The sequence below is a fragment of the Plectropomus leopardus genome, chromosome 17 (genome assembly GCF_026936395.1).
Source record: "Plectropomus leopardus strain MGB_pleo_1.0 chromosome 17, ASM2693639v1, whole genome shotgun sequence".
Taxonomy (NCBI): Eukaryota; Metazoa; Chordata; class Actinopteri; order Perciformes; family Serranidae; genus Plectropomus; species Plectropomus leopardus.
Genome location: NC_142192.1, coordinates 19,095,505 through 19,115,046, shown reverse-complemented (window position 1 = coordinate 19,115,046; position 19,542 = coordinate 19,095,505). Strand labels below are relative to the sequence as shown.

The 19,542-nt window shown below is 40.4% G+C and overlaps 1 protein-coding gene across 7 annotated transcripts; it reads left to right on the top strand.

Moving 5' to 3' along the window:
- The first annotated feature begins 1,005 nt into the window (after window positions 1–1,005).
- Window positions 1,006–19,542, top strand: sema4ab (sema domain, immunoglobulin domain (Ig), transmembrane domain (TM) and short cytoplasmic domain, (semaphorin) 4Ab). 7 transcript variants are annotated; one of them, XM_088090185.1, is made up of 16 exons: window positions 1,006–1,366; window positions 4,340–4,448; window positions 7,995–8,249; window positions 8,879–9,039; window positions 9,915–9,974; window positions 10,327–10,425; window positions 10,595–10,688; window positions 11,168–11,290; window positions 11,950–12,077; window positions 12,645–12,826; window positions 13,513–13,657; window positions 14,444–14,633; window positions 14,921–15,036; window positions 15,266–15,429; window positions 16,248–16,342; window positions 16,949–19,542. In XM_088090185.1, the coding sequence occupies exons 3-16, from the start codon at window positions 8,153–8,155 to the stop codon at window positions 17,779–17,781; spliced, it is 2,487 nt and encodes an 828-aa protein (XP_087946311.1). In that variant the 5' UTR covers window positions 1,006–1,366; window positions 4,340–4,448; window positions 7,995–8,152; the 3' UTR covers window positions 17,782–19,542. The 7 variants fall into 7 exon arrangements, with proteins under 7 accessions (XP_087946311.1, XP_087946312.1, XP_087946310.1 ...); XM_088090184.1 differs by lacking the exon at window positions 1,006–1,366 and adding an exon at window positions 2,785–2,969; XM_088090183.1 differs by lacking the exon at window positions 1,006–1,366 and adding an exon at window positions 2,966–3,029.

Here is a 19,542-nt window from a genome sequence, read left to right as displayed (position 1 = left end):
CATATTCACACATCCAAAGGTTTTACATGCAGGTGTGCCAATGAATATCAAAATGACTGATCCAGCAGAGTGCTCCAACTTGCAAATTGGCTACACATGAAACTGTTTACTAGATTAATTCAACAGTCCAATGCAATTGAATATTCAATACATGATTTACTAGAAGGATGTTGAGATACTCACCTCAAAGCAGAGGTGGAGGACTTGAGTCGCAAATTTGAGGACTTGAGACTTGCTTGACCGATGATAAAAACTTTGACTAAAGTTTGACTCGGTATTCACGGCTTGAGACTTGATCTAGACTCGAGACGGATGATTCTAAAGGACTTGACTTTCTAGATACTTAGAAGTCATCTTGTGTTTTAAGCATGAATGGGTGATTTCATGTGAAATGCCTGCAAACCTGGCAACTTACTGGGATGCAGCGGACCTGCAACACCATGCATTGCATTCTTGATTAACTGAAGAACAAAAACCTGAATGACATCAGTTCTTAACAAATGTTCTCCGTGTTGAATTCTTTCTTCAGCAAGGCAAGCAGGAAAAACAACATTTTCTTCACAAATACAGCATAAAATGGACTGAGTAATTGATATACAAATGCTTATTTGGGGGGTTAAGTATTCTTTTATTGAATGTGCACACACACACACACACACACACACAAACACACACATTTTGTTGCAGGTGTTGCACGAACTGAATTGCCTCCAAACGATTGTAGTCAGACAAAGTTTGGCCAGCGACCTTTACTTCACCACCTGTTGTCTTTCGGATTTCATCTTCAAGCTCATCCTCTGTCACTGCAGTGTTTTTCTTGTCTCATGCTCATTGCTCAGCATCGACCTGTGTGCCAGCAGCTTCATGTTTGACGCTGGGAGGCGTACAGCCTGTTACCACATGGCTCTTTCCAGGTCACTGCTAATCCTCTCCAATCTTCTTTTCTCCTCATTAGCCATCTTACCCACTCCTTTCTCCGCCGCGCTCACAATGAAACCTGCCTATGACTAATTCTGCAGTCTAATTTTACATGCCATAGTTTAAACCTAAATTTGGTACTGGAGTTACTGCTTTGTTCTAATCTGTAAGGGTTTGACATGAGACATTAAACACACATTTTGATGAACAGAGGAACTGGAAGCTGAAGCTGGGTGGAGAATAAATAGCAGTGGCTTTAAGAAGAGCCGAAAATGGACCGTCTAAGCGAGCAAAATCCTCAGTGTGCATAAAGTTGTTTGACCAATTCAACAGGAATAGCTGTTTTTTTTAAACGAAGGAGTCTGAGCAGATGAGGTAACCCGGTGGCGACTGTGAAGCCAAACATCCGAAGATTCTTCAATAAAATATTACAACGGATACCCAACAGGTACAGCTTAATAACTGGTTTTAACCCTTGCAACTTTCTTTACTTTTTTCCTATCAAAAAAACACTCTCCTTTATGCACGATAGCATTGCATACTATTGTTTCAATGTCGTATTGCAGCTTTTTTTAGTAAGTAAAAAAAATTATCAAATGGAAATATTTTAGATGTGTTATTCAGCTGACATATCTTAGGATCTTGTGACTGTGGCTTTGTGTTAGTCTGGGAGTCAGAAGAATCTGCGAGCTTGTGCTTTTTTAGCTTTGGCCAATGCATCTGGCCCGCCTTCGCTTTGGACAGATTTTCAGCCACTTGAAATCTGACGGGCCAATCATAACCGTTCATCTAATTTGAGGAGAGTTTGAGACAATGACTGTAAAGAGATGCCATCCATTGAAACACTTTTGAGGATCAACAAGTCAATCAATCCTGTTTAAGATATTTTAGAGTGAGTAAAAACACCTTCAAATTCTAATAGCAAAAACAGCCGAACTCATTCACAAAAATAGTGATGCTACATTATCACGGCTCATTCTTGCACGCCGTAGTCTGTTTGCATGTTTTATGTTGCTAAGCATTAAATCACGTTCTGTTGCTCTGTCTTTTCAACTGTATCCAGTGACATTTTCGTCTATAGTCAAGGAAATCCGAAATGAACTCAGAGGTACCAGACTAACTGGCATTTCGGATTTGGTCTGGTGATGTCAAGTTAGGTTTGTGTCCACTCAAAGTGAATAAGGACCATTGTTAAGTCTGTTGGGTTTATTTATTTATTTAGATCCCTATTAGCTACTACCAGGGTAGCACCTAGTAAACATTACATCATAAATTAAAACGAATAATTCAAAATCCAAGGCATAAAGGAATGAAAAACAACAAGAAATCAGGAAAACTACACATAAAACAGCAATCAACAAAGGAAAAACAACAGCACAAATTCATAACCAAGAAAATAATGACAATAATTGTGATGGAAAACAATGAGAAAACAGGAAAAACTGCAAAACAAAACAAAAATCAACAACAAGGAGAAGTCCTATATTTAGTATCACCACTCCGTAAAGACTGTGGACCTGCCAAAGACATATTACAGATATGTTACTTAAAGGTTTTGAAAGATTTAGAGGGACTTTTAGTCCTGCATATGGAGCAAGCTCCAAAAACACCTAAAATGGAATGGGATAACATCTTCCTGTCACAATGCGCTGAATAAAAGGAAGATGGATTGGACCCAAACACTGACAAATCAGGCAGACAGGATGAGCTCAGTGATTCAGTCTGGGCATGTGGGTTTACTGGCAGGTACAGGGCAGGCAAAGGGCAAAACAACGCAATCCAAACAGGCAAACAAATCCAAAGGGCCCAGCAGGGGAACCAAAGATCAGGCAGAGGTTCAAAACAGCCAGGTGACACTTTACAGATTCCAGGCAGCAGCTAACAGAAGCTACAGTGAAAAGGCAAGACGCACATTGAAACTTTGATGGTCTGGAAGGTAAAGGAACCGAGCCGGACTGAGAGGTCACTGCAGGGTTAATGAGTAAAGTGGGAACAGGTGTGTAGATGGGCTGGGCAGTCAAGTGATGGAGAAAAGAAATCAGAGAGCACCAGTGAGTATTTCTGTGGTGCTGACTGTCTTTCGTGGTCTGTCTCTGTCCCCAAACTGAACTGTAATGTGCATGACTATAATGTGTGTGGTTGTGATGTGTGTGACTGTAATGTGTGTCGTTGTAACGTCTGTGTGACTGTAATGTGTGTGGTTGTGATGTGTGTGACTGTAATGTGTGTGACTGTAACGTGTGTGACTGTAACATGTGTGACTGTAATGTGTGTGGTTGTGATGTGTGTGACTGTAATGTGTGTGACTGTAACGTGTGTGACTGTAACATGTGTGACTGTAATGTGTGTGGTTGTAATGTGTCTGACTGTAACGTGTGTGGTTGTAATGTGTGTGGTTGTAACGTGTGTGACTGTAATGTGTGTGGTTGTAACGTGTGTGACTGTTACGTGTGTGGTTGTAATGTGTGTGACTGTTACGTGTGTGGTTGTAATGTGTGTGACTGTAACATGCGTGACTGTAACGCGTGTGGTTGTAATGTTTGTGATTGTTGTGTGTGACTGTAATGTGTGTGGTTGTAACGTGTGTGACTGTAACGTGTGTGGTTGTGTGTGTGATTGTCGTGTGTGACTGTAACGTGTGTGGTTATAATGTTTGTGATTGTCAGGTGTGTGACTGTAATGTGTGTAGTGGTTGTGTGTGTGATTGTCAGATGTGTGACTGTAACGCGTGTGGTTATAATGTTTGTGATTGTCAGGTGTGTGACTGTAATGTGCGTGACTGTAACATGCGTGACTGTAATGCGTGTGGTTGTAATGTGTGTGATTGTTGTGTGTGGTTGTAACGTGTGTAACTGTAACGCGTGTGGTGGTTGTGCGTGTGATTGTCAGGTGTGTAACTGTAACGCGTGTGGTTGTTGTATGTGTGATTGTCAGTTGTGTGACTGTAACATGTGTGGTGGTTGTGTGTGTGATTGTCAGGTGTGTGACTAATGTGTGTGGTGGTTGTGTGTGTGATTGTCAGGTGTGTGACTGTAACGTGTGTGGTGGTTGTGCGTGTGATTGTCAGGTGTGTGACTGTAACGCGTGTGGTGGTTGTGCGTGTGATTGTCAGGTGTGTGACTGTAACGTGTGTGGTGGTTGTGTGTGTGATTGTCAGGTGTGTGACTGTAACGTGTGTGGTGGTTGTGCGTGTGATTGTCAGGTGTGTGACTGTAACGTGTGTGGTGGTTGTGCGTGTGATTGTCAGGTGTGTGACTGTAACGTGTGTGGTTGTAATGTGTGTTGGTGCCCTGTAGGTGGAGGCTGGAGCCTGCTGGAGCCTCAGATGGGAGGAGGCTCATGGCTCTGAGGCTTTGTTGTTATAGTAAAGGCTCAACCGCGGTCAGCGTTTTCCTCACCGGGTCACGTTTCTTCTGTTCAGTTTTCACCGGTGCAGAAACGGACAGTCACGAAACTGTGGATTTTCGCTTTGAGCATTGAGAGGAGAGCAGAAAGGAAACTACGCGGTGAAGGAAACCACCCACAGAGATGTAAGATCACTTTAACTATCTGTTGGATGAGTGCTGTTTGTCTCTGAGCTTTACAAAAAATGACGGCTCGTTGTAGCTTGTTGCACAGAGGAGAAATACGAGCCCCAGCTGTGAGTTTCAGCACGTAAAACACCACAGCTCGTCGCTTTAACACTGGACGCTAACGTGTTGGTTGTAAAAATGTTAGCAGCAGGATCTGACTGCAGCTGAACTTCGGATACCACGTGTTTAGTTTACAGATAATTGTTAACTGTGTCTGTGTTTCAGCCCAGAGGAGATTGCTATCTTTGCTAATGTTTGCTACGCAGTTATCTTTTTGTAGTGTGCCCACAGTGCTGCAACATATAAATGACATGCAGCCAAACAAAGACAACAAAGCTGAAGCTAATTTAGCCATGTTTGTTGCTGATGTTTTACTAAAAGGTGTTTGGATTATTCTTTTTCAATGTCGGTATGGTATCTGTAAAAAGCGATGTTTGGCAGAACATAAGCATACATGTGTTTGTTTATAAATAACCATAAGAAGAGGGATGTATTAGTAGTAAATAGGTAAACACGCCAGGGAGTCTTTCATTCAATTAAAACATATATAAGTCATGAAATACTGTTAAATTCTCATTTCTGAGGAGGTCTGAATTGCCACAAACAACATCTGAGTTTATTTATCCATCTTTTAATTTATTTTTGTCAAAATGAGTTTAGAGCTGCAGATTAGTTGATTAATCGATTAGTCAGAATTAGCAGCTGTTCTGATAACCATGTAGTTGTTGTAGTCTTTTAGGCAAAAAAAGCCAAAAACAATTGCTGGTTTCATGCCTTTTGGGGAACTTTTTATTCATTCAACACATATCACAAATGCAGTACATGCAGAACACACAACGTAAAAGAGCTGTTCAATGAAAATGACGAACATTTATTTCAGACATATAAAAACAAAATAAACAAACTAAAAGTTAAACTAGTTCCAACAAATAAGCAGAATAAGGTAACTGTTTACAAAAATGTTCACATACTTGTCTTACTCTGAAACTTTTCATGTACATATTCAACAGTGATAATTATGTCTCTGATGGTGGTGTAACTTTCCAAAACTATATTTGGATCATAATCCATACTTTACCACCCAGTCTAATGAAAAGAACACAAGAAATATGCATACATCTACAACAAACAACAGTGATAGCCATACTATTAGAAAAAAGTGATAAAAAATAAATTGTTTCATGCTTTTTTAATGTAATAATTTAATGCTTCCTTTGTCCTAGATGACAAACTAAAATAGCTTTGAGTTTTTGGACGTACCATTTGAAGATGTCACCTTGGGCTCTCGGAAATTACACAGAACATGTTTCAGTATTTTCTGACATTTTATTGACAAAATCAATTAATGGAGAAAATAATGGGCAGATAAATCAATGATGAATAATAACTCTTAGTTGCAGCCTTAAATAAGTTAAGCTCACATCTGCATGAAAGTCCACAACATACTCTAAAAACCATATTTCTACATAAAACATACCTCCTCATGGGACTATATTTATACTTACCTTTATACTTACATGTGTTTGAATAAGAAGAGAATGATTTGTCCTATAATCCGTCTTAAATTGGTTTAAAGATCACCTTTGAAAAGGTCTTAAAAAGCAAAAGATTTAATCAATATTGAATCTTTCCTTCACTTAAACACAAATGATCATGATAGCTTTTACATGGGAATTTTTAAATTTTTTATCAGAAATGGTGCAACTTGTTGCAATAACAGACTTTCTAAATCAATAAATGACCCTTTTGAAGTTGCAAATAAGTACCGGGGTGGCTCAGGAGGTAGAGCAGTTTACCAACTGAAAGGTGGGTGATTTGATCCCTGTCCCCTGCAGTCTGCATGTCGAAATGTCCTTGGACTGTCGGTGTGTGAGTGCATGTGAATGTTAATTTGATGAGCAGGTGGCACCTTGTTTGGCAGCCTCGGCCACCGATGTGTGTATGTGTGTTTGAATGGTGCTTGTGTTGTAAATCGCTTTGAGTGGTCGCTACGAGGACTAGAAAAGCACTATGTAAATGCAGCCCAATTACCATTTTGGACACTTGTCCTCACAACTTTTTACAACCCACAGAATTCTGATAGACAGCTGATGGCTTTAGTTAACATAACACATAGTCTAAAATGACAGCTTGTAAAAAGTTGTGTGAAGAAACATGCTTAAGATTTTAAAATTCTGTGTAGAGTACAAATAGAACTGATACATGAAGCAACTTAGAGCTCTCCACACACAGACATACAGCAAGTTTTATACAGCATCCTGATACCCAAAGGGTTAATGCACCGCCAGCCTCGGATCACGTCTGTCTGTTACTGATTTGCGTGGACATTTCGGACAGAGTCCTCTTCAGCATGCTTAATGTCAGACAGAACACACGTGGACGACAGCGGTATATAAGCATCAAATTGGATAAAGATAACAAGATGCACCCCGGAGCGATACGCAGCAGTAGGATCAGGGAAAAAAAGCAGCCCAAAAAAAAATAAATAAAAAATGAGGTAAACAGAATCTTCTGGGCTCTCTTTCCTAACCCCCCATGTTCAGGCATGTTATGTTCTGTAAGGAGCAGCTGGAGATTTGATGTGTTTGTTATGAAAAGTGCACTCATGCTTTCAGATCATTGGCTTTAATGCTTCATGTTTGCTTATTTTTATCAACGTAAATGACATCTCAGAATTTAAGCAGCATAAAATTACATGTGGGTGTGCAAATGTGTTTACTTTAATCACCACTGAGTAATTGGTAGCGGTGGAGGGAAAATCGATACATTATACTTATTGTGATGTTTTTGGTGGCAATATTGTATCGAAACACCCTTTTTTTTTTTTTTACCTTTAAGTTTCCTTTATTGTTTATTAATGATTGTTTGCCTTTATGATCTATGGATGCTTTGCTGCTTGTTTTTAACTGTGTCTTGTAAGGTGTCCATCAGTGCTTTGAAAGGAGCCTATAAATAAAATGTACTATTATTATTATTATTATTATCATTATTATTATGAAAAGAACACCAAGTATTTATGTTACATTATAAAATTGTTTAATGTTGCAAATAGACATGAAACTTTTTGTTACTCATTAGAACAATAAAATCAGTTGTTTTTTGATCCACTAGATACATGTTGCTGCAATAAAAATGATTTAAAACTCTGTCTTACTAGATAAAAACAAATGTTTTTTTCTTAATTTGCAGCTGAAAAAAAAGTTTTCAAGCCTAATATATCGCACATTATGTAACCCCAATACTCAGTATGTTGCAAAAAAAACATTTGAAATTGCAATATTGTATTGTAACCTAAGTATCGCGATAGTATCGTACTGGGAGGCCACTGTTATTTCCTTCCCTTGTAACTGATGCGGTTATGATGGAAATGTACGATGGGGAATGCTCAATGCTGTCATAAAAAAAAATCCCATCTGAAATGAATCTTTGAAATTTAAGGAATTCTTGCTAAATGAAGTCGATGGTGGAGCACAGAAGACAACATGTTTGTCTGTCTTTTCTCAGATCCAGTGATGGTCTGCTGTAGAAACCAGAGTTTGTGGCTTCAGCTACGATCTCCACCCTTTCTAACAAGTCCTGGACACTCTGGATGAACATCGGACCCAGTGCTCGACCTCTGACCTTAAATGTAATTAAGGTCAGACTCCCTCATTCCTGCTGTGATGGAGAATCCCAGCCTGCTGTCCGTCATTGTGGCCTTGCTGGGTTTTCTGAGCCCGTGTCTGTCCAGACTGACCCCCAGAGTCTCCTTCCCCATGGGTGAGTTTGTGTTGTTTTTTTGTTTGAAACCTGTGAGAATTTTGTTTGATTTATTTCAAAAACATGGGAAGAAAGCAATGAGCAGCTTGAAAACAAATGTTAGACACAAGAAAATTACCCCTAAAGAAAAACAAGCATGAAAAAAGAAAGAAAAGAAAACGACAAACAAAAAACTCCCAAGAAAATGACCTAAAAACTGTGTCTTTCTGTCTTTTTCTTTCTTTGTCTTTTTTTTCTGTAATATAATTTAAAACATAAAATTTAAATATAGTTTTCTGGACACTTTTCTCTATTTTTTGGATAATTTTCTAATAATCCTAATTTGTGGGTAATTTCCTTGTCGCATTTACTAATTTCTTGGAATTTGTGGGACATTTCTTTCCAAGTTGGTCATGTTGTTTTCCCCCTGTGTTTTAAAAAGAAATCAAACTAACCTGCTCATGTTTCAAAGGGTCTAATAGCTTGTGAAAGGTGATCGAATGCAGCACAAGAAAACCAGTGTCGACGTATTCAGGGATTTTTGACATCTGGGCAATGAATGCTCTATGGTGGTAATGGTGCTTTTAATTGTCTTTGGTAACTGAATGAAAAAAAACCTTATCCCTGTGTTAATTGCTGTGAAACAACAGGTAGTCCTGGGAGACATCTCACACGCTTCAGTAGCCATGATGTCAGCAACACCACAACGCTGCTGCTCAGTGAGGACGGAGACATGCTGTATGTTGGGGCCCGGGATGCTGTGTTAGCGCTGGATGTTAGCCACAAGGACGCCATCATAATGAGGAGTAAGGTAGGGAAGCGACCACTTAAAAATACTATTTGTTTTAACCTAAAAAGAGTTAGTGGTTGCAAATCATCTCATGTCAAAATCATGTCAGAGAGGAGATGAGTTTTGTTTTGAAACAAAAGTTTGAACTGGGCCATGTTGGTTTAAAAAAAAGCTGACCTTTCAGAATGATACAGACCACGTAAAGTTTTAAGTTGAATGAATTTAAGAGGATAAGTTGAATCACTACAAAATTGCCTCAGAGAGACCATATCTCTGCAATGTTTTGGTCCCCAAATGAAGCTGCAGAGTGAGCGCTCCTCACTTTCACAAATTTACAGCTCATAGCAACTTGATTGGATATGGTGTCTGTTTTTTGTTTGATATCTAGTGACGGCAAAAAATGTTGCACATTTTCATTCTGCTGTTGTGTAGTTAGCACGCATTAGCCCGGACAACAAACTTGGTTTGTGGACAATATTTCGCGATCGTCGCTGTCACGCTGAACTTCCTGTTGAAATTTCTGCGGAAATTCCTTCCTCAAACTTTAAAACAAAAAAATAGGAACATATAGTTGACTATTCAAACACAATTTTGTAGAGCTCTAGAGATTTTTTGGAAATGACTCATCTGCCTGTTTGAGATTCTTCAAAAGACGTAAATGGAGAAAAGAACAGAACTGCATAGATAAAGTGGGTGGCACCCTTTTCAGTATTAAACATATAGATGGAAGAAATCAAGACCTGCTACATTTAGCTGCTATGTCCTTCTGAATTGATTTCCTCTCGCCTGCACATAAACCACAGCTTTGTAATGGAAAATGCAAAGTTTTTAATGCGTCCTGGGAGTTTCATTGTTCAGCTGAAGTTTGTGGTTCAGTTGCTTTTCTCTTCTTTCAGCTGGACTGGAGCCCTTCAGAGAAAGACCTTGAACAATGCTCCATGAAAGGCAAAAAAATGGTAAGTAGTTGGTTTGATGTACAAATACTGCAAACTGATTCAAGTTCAAACTTCAAAACATCTCCTTTGACTTAATGTACCAACCAAACAAGACGAGGCTGTCATTAACATACAGCTAATGCTTCTTTTAACAAGCAGAAGCACCACAATGACTATTTGTTTAACGAGCGACGTTTATGAGTGTCTCATAATCTTTTATTTAGTGGGTGAAGCTTACTTTGACGAGATCTTAATGTTCTGTAAAATTCAAAAGCCCTGCTTTAGGCACACACGCTGCTTGCTGTACTTCTTGGTTTTACTGAAACGTCTAACTTAATGGCCTCTGTGTGTATTTTTTTAAATTTTTTTTTAGGCTGACTGTCCCAATTTCATTCGTGTACTGCAGTTCTTGAACACCACCCACATCTATACCTGTGGAACATTTGCCTTCAGTCCACGCTGCATGTACATTGTAAGTTTGCTTGTCCAGAGGTTTAAAGTTATTGATTTGTTTAACATTGTGACAGTATGATAAGGCTCACTGTTTAAGGACTTTAGCATACATCTGATGTGATCTGGTTGCTCCATACATTTTAATTTAGTAAGATATCAGCTCCGCTGTTTCCTCTTTTTCTTTCCAGAATTCAGAGACGTTATCGATGAGCCTCAAGCCTGATGAAGGAAGAGGTCGCTGCCCCTATGACCCCTACCAACGCAACACTGCTATCATCGTAGGTAGGTAAGGCTGCAACGCCACAGCTGATGAGAAAATGTTAGCTCAGGCAAGCTGAAAGAAAAATGTGGCTGCTTCTCAGTGTATGTGGAGAGATTTACTGTAATTCCAAACATGCAGGGAAAATTGATGATAGAAGCAGATCGAGTACTTGTTACCAGTGTTGGAACTTTTCCTTTCCAGCAGATAATGAGAAAACAAATGGTTTGGTTTATACAGAAAAACAAACAAAATTGTCCCTAGTTTTTTTGTTTTTTGGGTTTTCCAGAAAGAATTGAATAATTGAATGAATGGATGATACACGGACCGCCGGGGCCCATCATGGACCGGCTGTCTGTTTTAATATGCTGTATTTGTTATATTCTATGATTTCCTGCCAGCAAACTAATAGTAGTTTGTTTTAACGGTACATGGCTGAATATATTTTGTGATATTCACCGATGCTCCTCAGTATTGTTTCAAGTGTTCCTCTGTTTCTCAGATGGAGAGCTGTACACGGGCACAGTGGCAGACTACAGGGGGAACCGGCCAGTCATCTCCCGGCACCTCAGCGAGGGCAGGCGTGTTGACCTGAAGTTAGATGATACGTTAGGATGGCTGGAGGGTGAGTTTGATGTCTGTTAGAGTGAAACATATGGTAGTAATAGCAGTTGTGAATACAATTATATTAATGAATAAACATGTTGCACCATTCAGATTTTTGTATTCACTCAAATTTTAAAATTTTTTTTTTACTCTTCGTCAGTTGTTTTGTCAGTTCCTGAGCACTTGACAATGTGAGAGTTCCACAGCTAGCTTGACATTATCCAAAAGGCACAGTTTAACAGGATCACACTGCAGATAGCATGTGAGGGCCGTGAGCTGCCAACAGTGAAAACACAAACAACATGTGTTGGCCGCGGTTAGAAAGACGAGAACAAACCCAGCTGGTGTCCCTCAATGGCCTTGTAATGGAATATACACTGAGGTAACTGAATTCAGGAAGTAGTATCAAAATATAATTTGATCATTTTTGCCGTCGTGTTTAATGTCCACCACTGAGCTCACATATGACACACCCATTGTTTGTTTTGGTTGTTGTGGTAACTTTGAAATGTCTCTGACATCACTGAAAAGATTGTTCCACATCAACAGGGGATTTTTATGCATGGCCTCAAAGGGTTCAAGTCACAAGAAGTTGTTTTATTATATCAAAAGCCCTACATTTGCATATTCTGACAAATTTAGATTGTATGCATACTTCATGCCACCTGTTTCCTCTAGATCCAACCTTCATCAGCTCCAGTTTCATTCCCGATGAGGAGAAAATCTACTTCTTCTTCAGCGAAGTGGGCCGAGAGTACGACTTCATCGACAAATTCATTGTTTCTCGTGTTTCTCAGATCTGCATGGTAAGGGTTAAACGGTGTGCCGCATGCAAGATCTCACACAACCACACTTGTGCTTCAGCGGCACATACGAGCAGTTTAAAGGGACAGTTACGTTTTTTTTAAGTGGAGTTGTATAAGGAACATAGAGAGTAGATGTCTGTCGGCGTGCCCCCAGTTTGGAGCACCAGATTTAAGTCCGACATGGAGCAGTGTCCTGCTGTGCAGAGGTCAGCAACAAAATCCATTCAAGCCACCTAAAAAAGTCCCACCCAAAATAATCAATATCACTTAACATGTACACCATATTACGAGTATTTTCACTTCTTTACCTTAAAGTGGGACAGTGATTTTCAACAGGAATATGAAGCTGTTATATAGGTGAGACTTCTTTTTGGTGGCTAACCGCCAACCACAGCAGTAAACTGCTTAGCTACCGTGTTGTTGATGTAGGTAATACACCGACGTTTGGTAAGTACCCAGTACAACCTCACTTCAAGACATATGAACTATCACTTTATGTCACCAATTTTATTGTTATTTTTGTTATTAGAACTTCGTTTTTTGTCTGATGCCTTCTTCTCCTCTCAGAGTGATGTTGGAGGTCAGCGGACTCTGCAGCGACGCTGGACCACGTTTGCCAAAGCTCAGCTGCTGTGTCAGGCTGACAACGAGCTGCCCTACAATGTGATCCAGGACATAGACACCCTCCCACCAGCAGAGGGAGCTCCTGCAGATGACACGCTCTTTTATGGCATCTTCACCTCCCAGTGGTCAGTTAACCAAAGGGACATGATCCATAACAGTGCCTAATCTGCATTTCCTAATTTCTCCATAATACCTCCATGACATTCTCCAGAGCTATAGGTGGCCTGTTTTCCCACAGCGTTGTGTTTGTGCCTCTCACAAGGTTTTTCTTTACTCTTTTAAAAAGGGCTTTTCGGCTTGATTTCATTGCAAAAGTGCAAGAAAATTACCTGAAGATTAGTAAAAAATAAAAAAAGGAAGAAAAAAAATTAAAACAACAACAACTAGGAAATGACTTGGAAAAAGTGCTTAAAAATTATCATTTTGTAACATAATTTTAAATATGCAATTATATTTACCTCCTAACTTTTTTAAAATCATTTTCTAGTAATTTTGTGCAATTTGTGAAACATTTCTTACCAAGATGCTCATTGGTTTTTATTCCATGTCTTTGAAAGCAATTGCACCAATATGCTTTGAGGTCAAATGTTTAAATACTTGTGAAAGGTGTCTGAAAGCAATACAAGAAAAGTGATGTTACTGATCGTTTTTAATTACAAAGCACAGCACATTGGAGCAGGTGGTGCTTCAACTCTCTGTCTTCATTCTTATTTATCTCCACATGGACTGCTGTATTGTGTGCATCATGTGGATTTTGTCTGTAGCTCTCATTCAGCATCTTTCATGTTTTTGTTTTTCCTCCATAAACTAGGTCTGTCAACTCTGGACGGTCAGTCGTGTGCTCATTCCGCCTGGCTGACATCAAATCAGTTTTCTCTGGTAACTACAAAGTTCTGAACCGGGACACGTTACAGTGGAGCACATGGGTTCAAGAGAAGGTCGCAAATCCAGGAGAGGTAAATGGCCGGTTATAATTGGCATGACAATGGAACAGCAAGATGAAACTTTATCCTGAGGGGCATTGTTGTGCAGCAATTACAGTACATAGTTGGAAAAGTGCAAATATATAAAGTTTATATCAAAGCTCAGCTCTGTCCGCTTGTGAAGGGAAAGAAATATGAACAGGAATTTAATCAGTGGTAAATAGTGGTTAACCCTTTGAAACCTGGGCAAATTTGCTTGATTTCTTTTAAAAACATGAGGGCAATTAGCAACGTAAAAGAAAAGACCCAAAAATTAGCAAGAAATTAATAAAAAGTACAACAAGATTACCTGAAACTTAGCAAAAACATTGAAAATAAAATAAAAAATGTAAAAGCTAAAAAAAAAACAAACAAAAAGAAACAAGGAAATTACCTCCAAAACAGCTTAATGATAATAATAATAATAATGATTTTGAAAATAATTTTAAATATATTATTATAATTATAAATATAGCTCTCTTGACATTTTTTTCCCAAAATTGTCTGAATCAGCTAATATCTTGCAGTATGTGGGACATTTTTTGCCAACTTCTTCTCTGCCTTTTTTCCCATGTTTTTGAAAGAAATCAAACCAATTTGCTCAGAGTTCAGAATATTAAATACTTGTAAATGTTTGAACGCAGCACATGAAAAGCGATGTCGATCCAGGTTTCGAAGGGTTAAGCGGTTCACCTTTCCTCCATGTATCTTTTAATGTAATTAAATTGTAAACAGTGCGTTCAATTTTTATTAACGTCAAAATGCCTTTGTGCATTGTAGTGTGGTCTGCACAACGCATCTGACAACGCTCTGCGCTTTGTCAAAGAAAACTTTCTGGCGGACGACAGCGTGCGACCTGTGGGACGGAGTCTGACGATGGTGTCTGCTGAGCACAGCTACAGCCATCTGACCGTGCAGAGGGTCCAGGCTGCCAACAACAGAGACTACACTGTGCTGTTTCTACTGACAGGTAGGTCAGGAAGAATCAAATGTGCTATCTGGACTGTGCTTTCTGGCCTTTCTTCCGTCTGTCTCTCTGGCTGAACTGGTAGGTGTTTATATCCCAGTGTCCACTCTTCAGCTTTGTTGCAGGAGATTTAAACGTTTCAGTGCGTTTTTATTGTTTGTCTGAGAAATCTGGCATGTCAGACAACTTATTGTCACAACGCTGCAACTGCTAACTCCACAAGGGCTGTAATTGTATCAAATCTGACCATTGCATAAACCTCTAGCGTTTTCTCCGTAACTGTGTTTCAGAATCTGGTTACCTGCATAAAGCAGTGCTGCTGCAGAGCGGAGCACACATCATAGAGGAGGTCCAGGTGTTTGAACAGCCTCAGCCTGTCAAAAGCCTGAAGCTCTCCGAAACAAAGGTACACACTGAGAGCAACATTTACTTTATTCCCCTTAAACTCTTATCTTTAAGCTAAATATAGCAAGTATATAGCAAGTTAAGTAAGCTGACTAACATTAATATATTGAGTTGTAAATAAGACATCATCATCTCAGTTTTTGTAGCATGGACGTATGTGATCAGTCTTCACAAACATGTTCATGTGAAATCATCTGAGAGTACTGCGCTAATTGTTTGTCCTGCTGCAGGGTGTGATATACGTTGGCACATCAGAGGGTGTGGTGAGGGTCCCAACAGCCAACTGCTCCTTCTACTGGACCTGTCCTCAGTGTGTTCTGGCCCGAGACCCCTTCTGTGGTTGGGACCCTGCCAGCAGGGCCTGTGTGGAGGCCTCCAACACCCACAGCAGCCTGTGAGTACCACAAGATTGTTATTGACATTATTAAGTTGAAAATGTGGCATATATGTTGCGCAGAAATAATACAAGTCATTTGAGGAACAGGGCGTAGTTTATGACCTATACTGCAGCCAGCCACCAGGGGGCGATCGAGATGTTTTCGGTTTACATTTTCGGAGCTGTTATGCTGTCCATGTTTCTTATACAGTCTGTGGTTGTTGCTACTATATAGGTGAAGTTGTCTGATTTTAAATAAAGACCTACAGTAGTTGAAACATTGGCTCTTTTTAGGATTTAGCCACTACAATAAAGGCTTTTTAATATTTACTTCCTTGTTGATATATTTCTTCTTGGATTTTGAAGTACCTTTGTTGCCATCTTGTTTATTCTGGGTATTTTTCCTCCAGTTTTCCATGAACACTGGACCAGTTTACATGCCTATGAGCTGGCAATGGCTGTAGCAAGATGCATTATGTTTTCGCGTTGTTTGTCCTCAGCGCTCTCATGAAGCGATGTCTCAAGAAAGCTTGGAAGCTATTTCTTCCAATTTGCAATAAACATGCACTTGGGCTCAAGAATGAACTGATTGGATTTTGGTGGTTGAAATTCAAGGCCACTGTGACCCACAAAACATGTCTCCCCTGAGCTGAGACTCCTAGTTGAGACTCTTTAGGCTGAATTAAGAGCTGTTTGAGAGACAGGTTTCTGCAAAGGAAACGAAACAATAATGCCAGTTAACTGTAAAAACAGGAAATGGAAGTTCCCTGTGATGGTTACCTTTCAGGTTACCAGTTGTTTCAGCCTTTTTGTTGACTGTAGTTGTCCCTCCTCAGACGCCAGGACATAGACAGAGGGAACGTTGAAGAAGCATGCAACAGTGTTTCAGTCACACATACAGCCAGATTTGGTCCAAACAAACTGCCTCCGGGTAAGTGTCACTCACTCATTGCAGCTGCTTTGCTTTGCTTTGCTTTGCCTACACTAATCACACACTCCATATAAGAAACATTGACATGTTCTTCAGAGTATCATGTATTGTCCAGTGTGGCACTTAAGCTTGTGATATGCTTGTTTTTGCCAATCACAGCAGCTTACTTATGTACTTTGTGTCTGCACACAGTTTTTCTGGAAGAGGATCCATTAAAATGTAGTTTTATGAAATTGTGGAATTATGAAATAAAAAAAAAAACACCAGGCAAGTTTGGTTAGAAAATGGGTCCCTGAAAAGTCATGGAAAAGTTTTGAATTGTTGTCCATGAAAATGTGCGGGAACCTTGTACATATTTGTGTTACAGGTTTCACGCTTTGCATAGATTATGTAATCAGCATGAAAATAAAATCAGTGTGCTTGAAGCCTTTTCGCTTTAATGATGCCTTTTAGACATGCTCATGTAACATGCACATTTATGCATTTACTTCCCGGCGAGCAGATTCTCTAGCAGGTTGAGATTGCTTTAGGCAGCTTTCTTGATATTTGATGATGTTGTGTAGTTCTTGGTGTATTGGGGTTTTTGGTGAGTAATCTGTATATCAGCCTCATGTCCTGCAGGTGAGCTGCTGTCAGTGTCTCTGAATGAAGTGGTGCGGCTGCAGTGTCCCGCTGCGTCGCAGCTCTCCAAGCAGCTGTGGGAACGTCCCAACAGCCGGCTGTCCTCGGACCTGTACCTACACCTGGAGGACGGGAGTCTGAGCTTTGTGGCCACCCCCGCCACACTGGGCCACTACATCTGCCTGTCCACAGAGAACGGCTACCAACAGACTATGGCCATCTATCATGTTAAACAGAAGAGCAGCCCTGTGGCTCAAACTCCAATCAGCTACACTGGGCCTCAGACACACCCCATACCCACCACAAGGGCTGTGGCCAGACCAGGGCCCGGACTTCAGACCTCTGTGGGGACTAAAAGAACAGAACCAAAACAAAGAGAGACTGAGCCGACACTGTCCAGCAGGGACACTCAGGCCACCACCAGGCAGCGGGGCAGAAATGTGACCCAGTGGACGGAGGAATCCGGGCAGAAAGAGGCAAAGTTTCTGGACGGGGAGGCCCTGCTGTCGGCCAGAGGCCCCTGCTACCTGAAGGAGCTGGTGGTTGTGTCAGTTCTGCTGGTGCTCTGTCTCAGTCTGCTCATCACCACGCTTCTCTATGTCATCAGACAGCGCTGCCGCAGCCGAACGGCACCGCAGGCAGGAACTCCAAGCAGAGACTCTGACAGGAGGACCCCTGTGGAGCAGGAGGCCCTGAGGGGGAACCAGTTTCTTAGCAAACGCAACGGCCAAGTCCCACACAGCGGACAGGCCAGTGGGCTAGTTTGTAATGGAGCACTCACAGGCTCGAATGGCCATTTGCCTAACACCCCCATCTGAACATTTAAACTGTGTGAGATGACATCAGTGGTAAAGGGAGGTCATCCCAGGTACCAGAATCACCATGGCAACTGTTAGTCAGCAAAGTGGGAGGTTCTGTTTGCACAGCCAGTGATACTGCACAAACTATGGACTCTGCTCCTGATGTGTAACATTTGGTTCTAAAAAGAACAAAGACAATATTCCTGTGGTACTTAAATGGAGTCACACGACTGTTAAGATGGGACTTTTTTTGTTGACACTGACACTGTTCCATTGTGAATGTTCTGTGTTTTCACTTTGTAGACGGTGACATTTGAGACGGAGAGGTACAAGTTGATCCAGCACAGCTGGATTTTTAAATATTTTTATAGACTAGTCAATGTTTGTTACAAAGCCAGTGACTGCCACAGATCTCTTTTGGGGAATAATTGCATTGTAGAGAGTTTATTCAAAACACACATGACCAAATGTTGTCTCTCGTTTGTAAGAGAGAATGTGGGCACGTGCTGATTTTACATACAGGCAGATCAGACATGCATGTATATGCAACTCTGCCAATTTGCTCTGCCAAACACATTTTGGATGAAACATGGTTGCGTCCTGGTTTGGAAAAGGCCACAGAGGTCAGGCCAGTAGGCTTGTTTATCTTTTGTTTGCGAGATAGTGTTACACACATAATGTGAACGTGCCTTGGCGTCAGTTTAGGTGATGCTTTGATGGAGCTGTTGGTTCATTTTCACTCATCTCCTGTGCTTCAAACACTTGAAATTCAAAGTCTGACTAAAACATAAACTTGCACTAAGTCTCCAAAGTGCAAATACATTGGTTTCCAGCAGTACCCAGCTGACTATTTAAAGGCACAGTTCAAAAAATGAAAAAATACAAAAAAAAATTAAAATTCCATATTTTTCCTCTTACCCGTCGTACAGTTTGTCATATTAGATTGTTTTGGTGTGAGTTGCAGGATGTTGATATCAGCCATAGAGGCGTCTGCCTTCTCTCCAATGTAATACAGCTACATGGCACTCAGCTTGTGGTGCTCAATGTGCCAAAAAATATATTTGAAAAACTCATCAGCAATGTCTCTCTTCAGAAATCATGACCCGGATAATCAAGATAATTCACAGGCCTTGTTGTGAGCAGCTTCATGTAGCAACTTTCAGCACTTTGAGCACCATCAGTTGAGTGACATCAAGTTCCATTATGTTTGAGAGAAGGCAAAAATCTCAACACTCGGCGGCTCGCAACAAATTCAGACTGGTTGATGGCACTACAGGTAAGAGGAAAAATGTGTATTTTTGATTTCGGGGTGATTTGCCCCTTTTAAAAGACAAAATCCAGGCATATTTGCATTAAGGAAGCTGATGTTACAACAGAGCCTGACCTCTCACTGCACTGTCAGCCCACCACGTACACACAAACCAGGGGGCGTCATCTTGTATCACCACAGTTAGTAATAGTAAACCACGTTGTGTATACATGGATGTTGCAGGTACAAGGTCCCAGTGTATTTGTCGTCTGATTTCCTGCTTAATCTGAAAAATGCTTGCCTTTGTAATACCGTCACAACAGTCATCAAGTTTTTTTATATTGTGTTGGGCTCACTGCCAACATTCTCAGTGTGGATACTGGATTTTTAAATGACATCACTGTGTCATTGAGGTGTATGGCAATGTGACGACCCATCCACCTCAGTGCTCATTGAGGAGACCAGCTCCATTTTTTTTATGTTTTAAAAGTCTAGAACAAATAAACTTTATCTATCATTTCAACAAACAA

Excerpts from the sequence above, each read along its gene's own strand:
- sema4ab (XM_088090186.1), top strand. The coding sequence starts at position 8,153 with ATGGAGAATCCCAGCCTGCTGTCCGTCATTGTGGCCTTGCTGGGTTTT. Across the intron at positions 10,689-11,167 it reads CAACACTGCTATCATCGTAG|ATGGAGAGCTGTACACGGGC; the intron begins GTAGGTAAGGCT and ends TCTGTTTCTCAG. Across the intron at positions 13,658-14,443 it reads AGGTCGCAAATCCAGGAGAG|TGTGGTCTGCACAACGCATC; the intron begins GTAAATGGCCGG and ends TGTGCATTGTAG.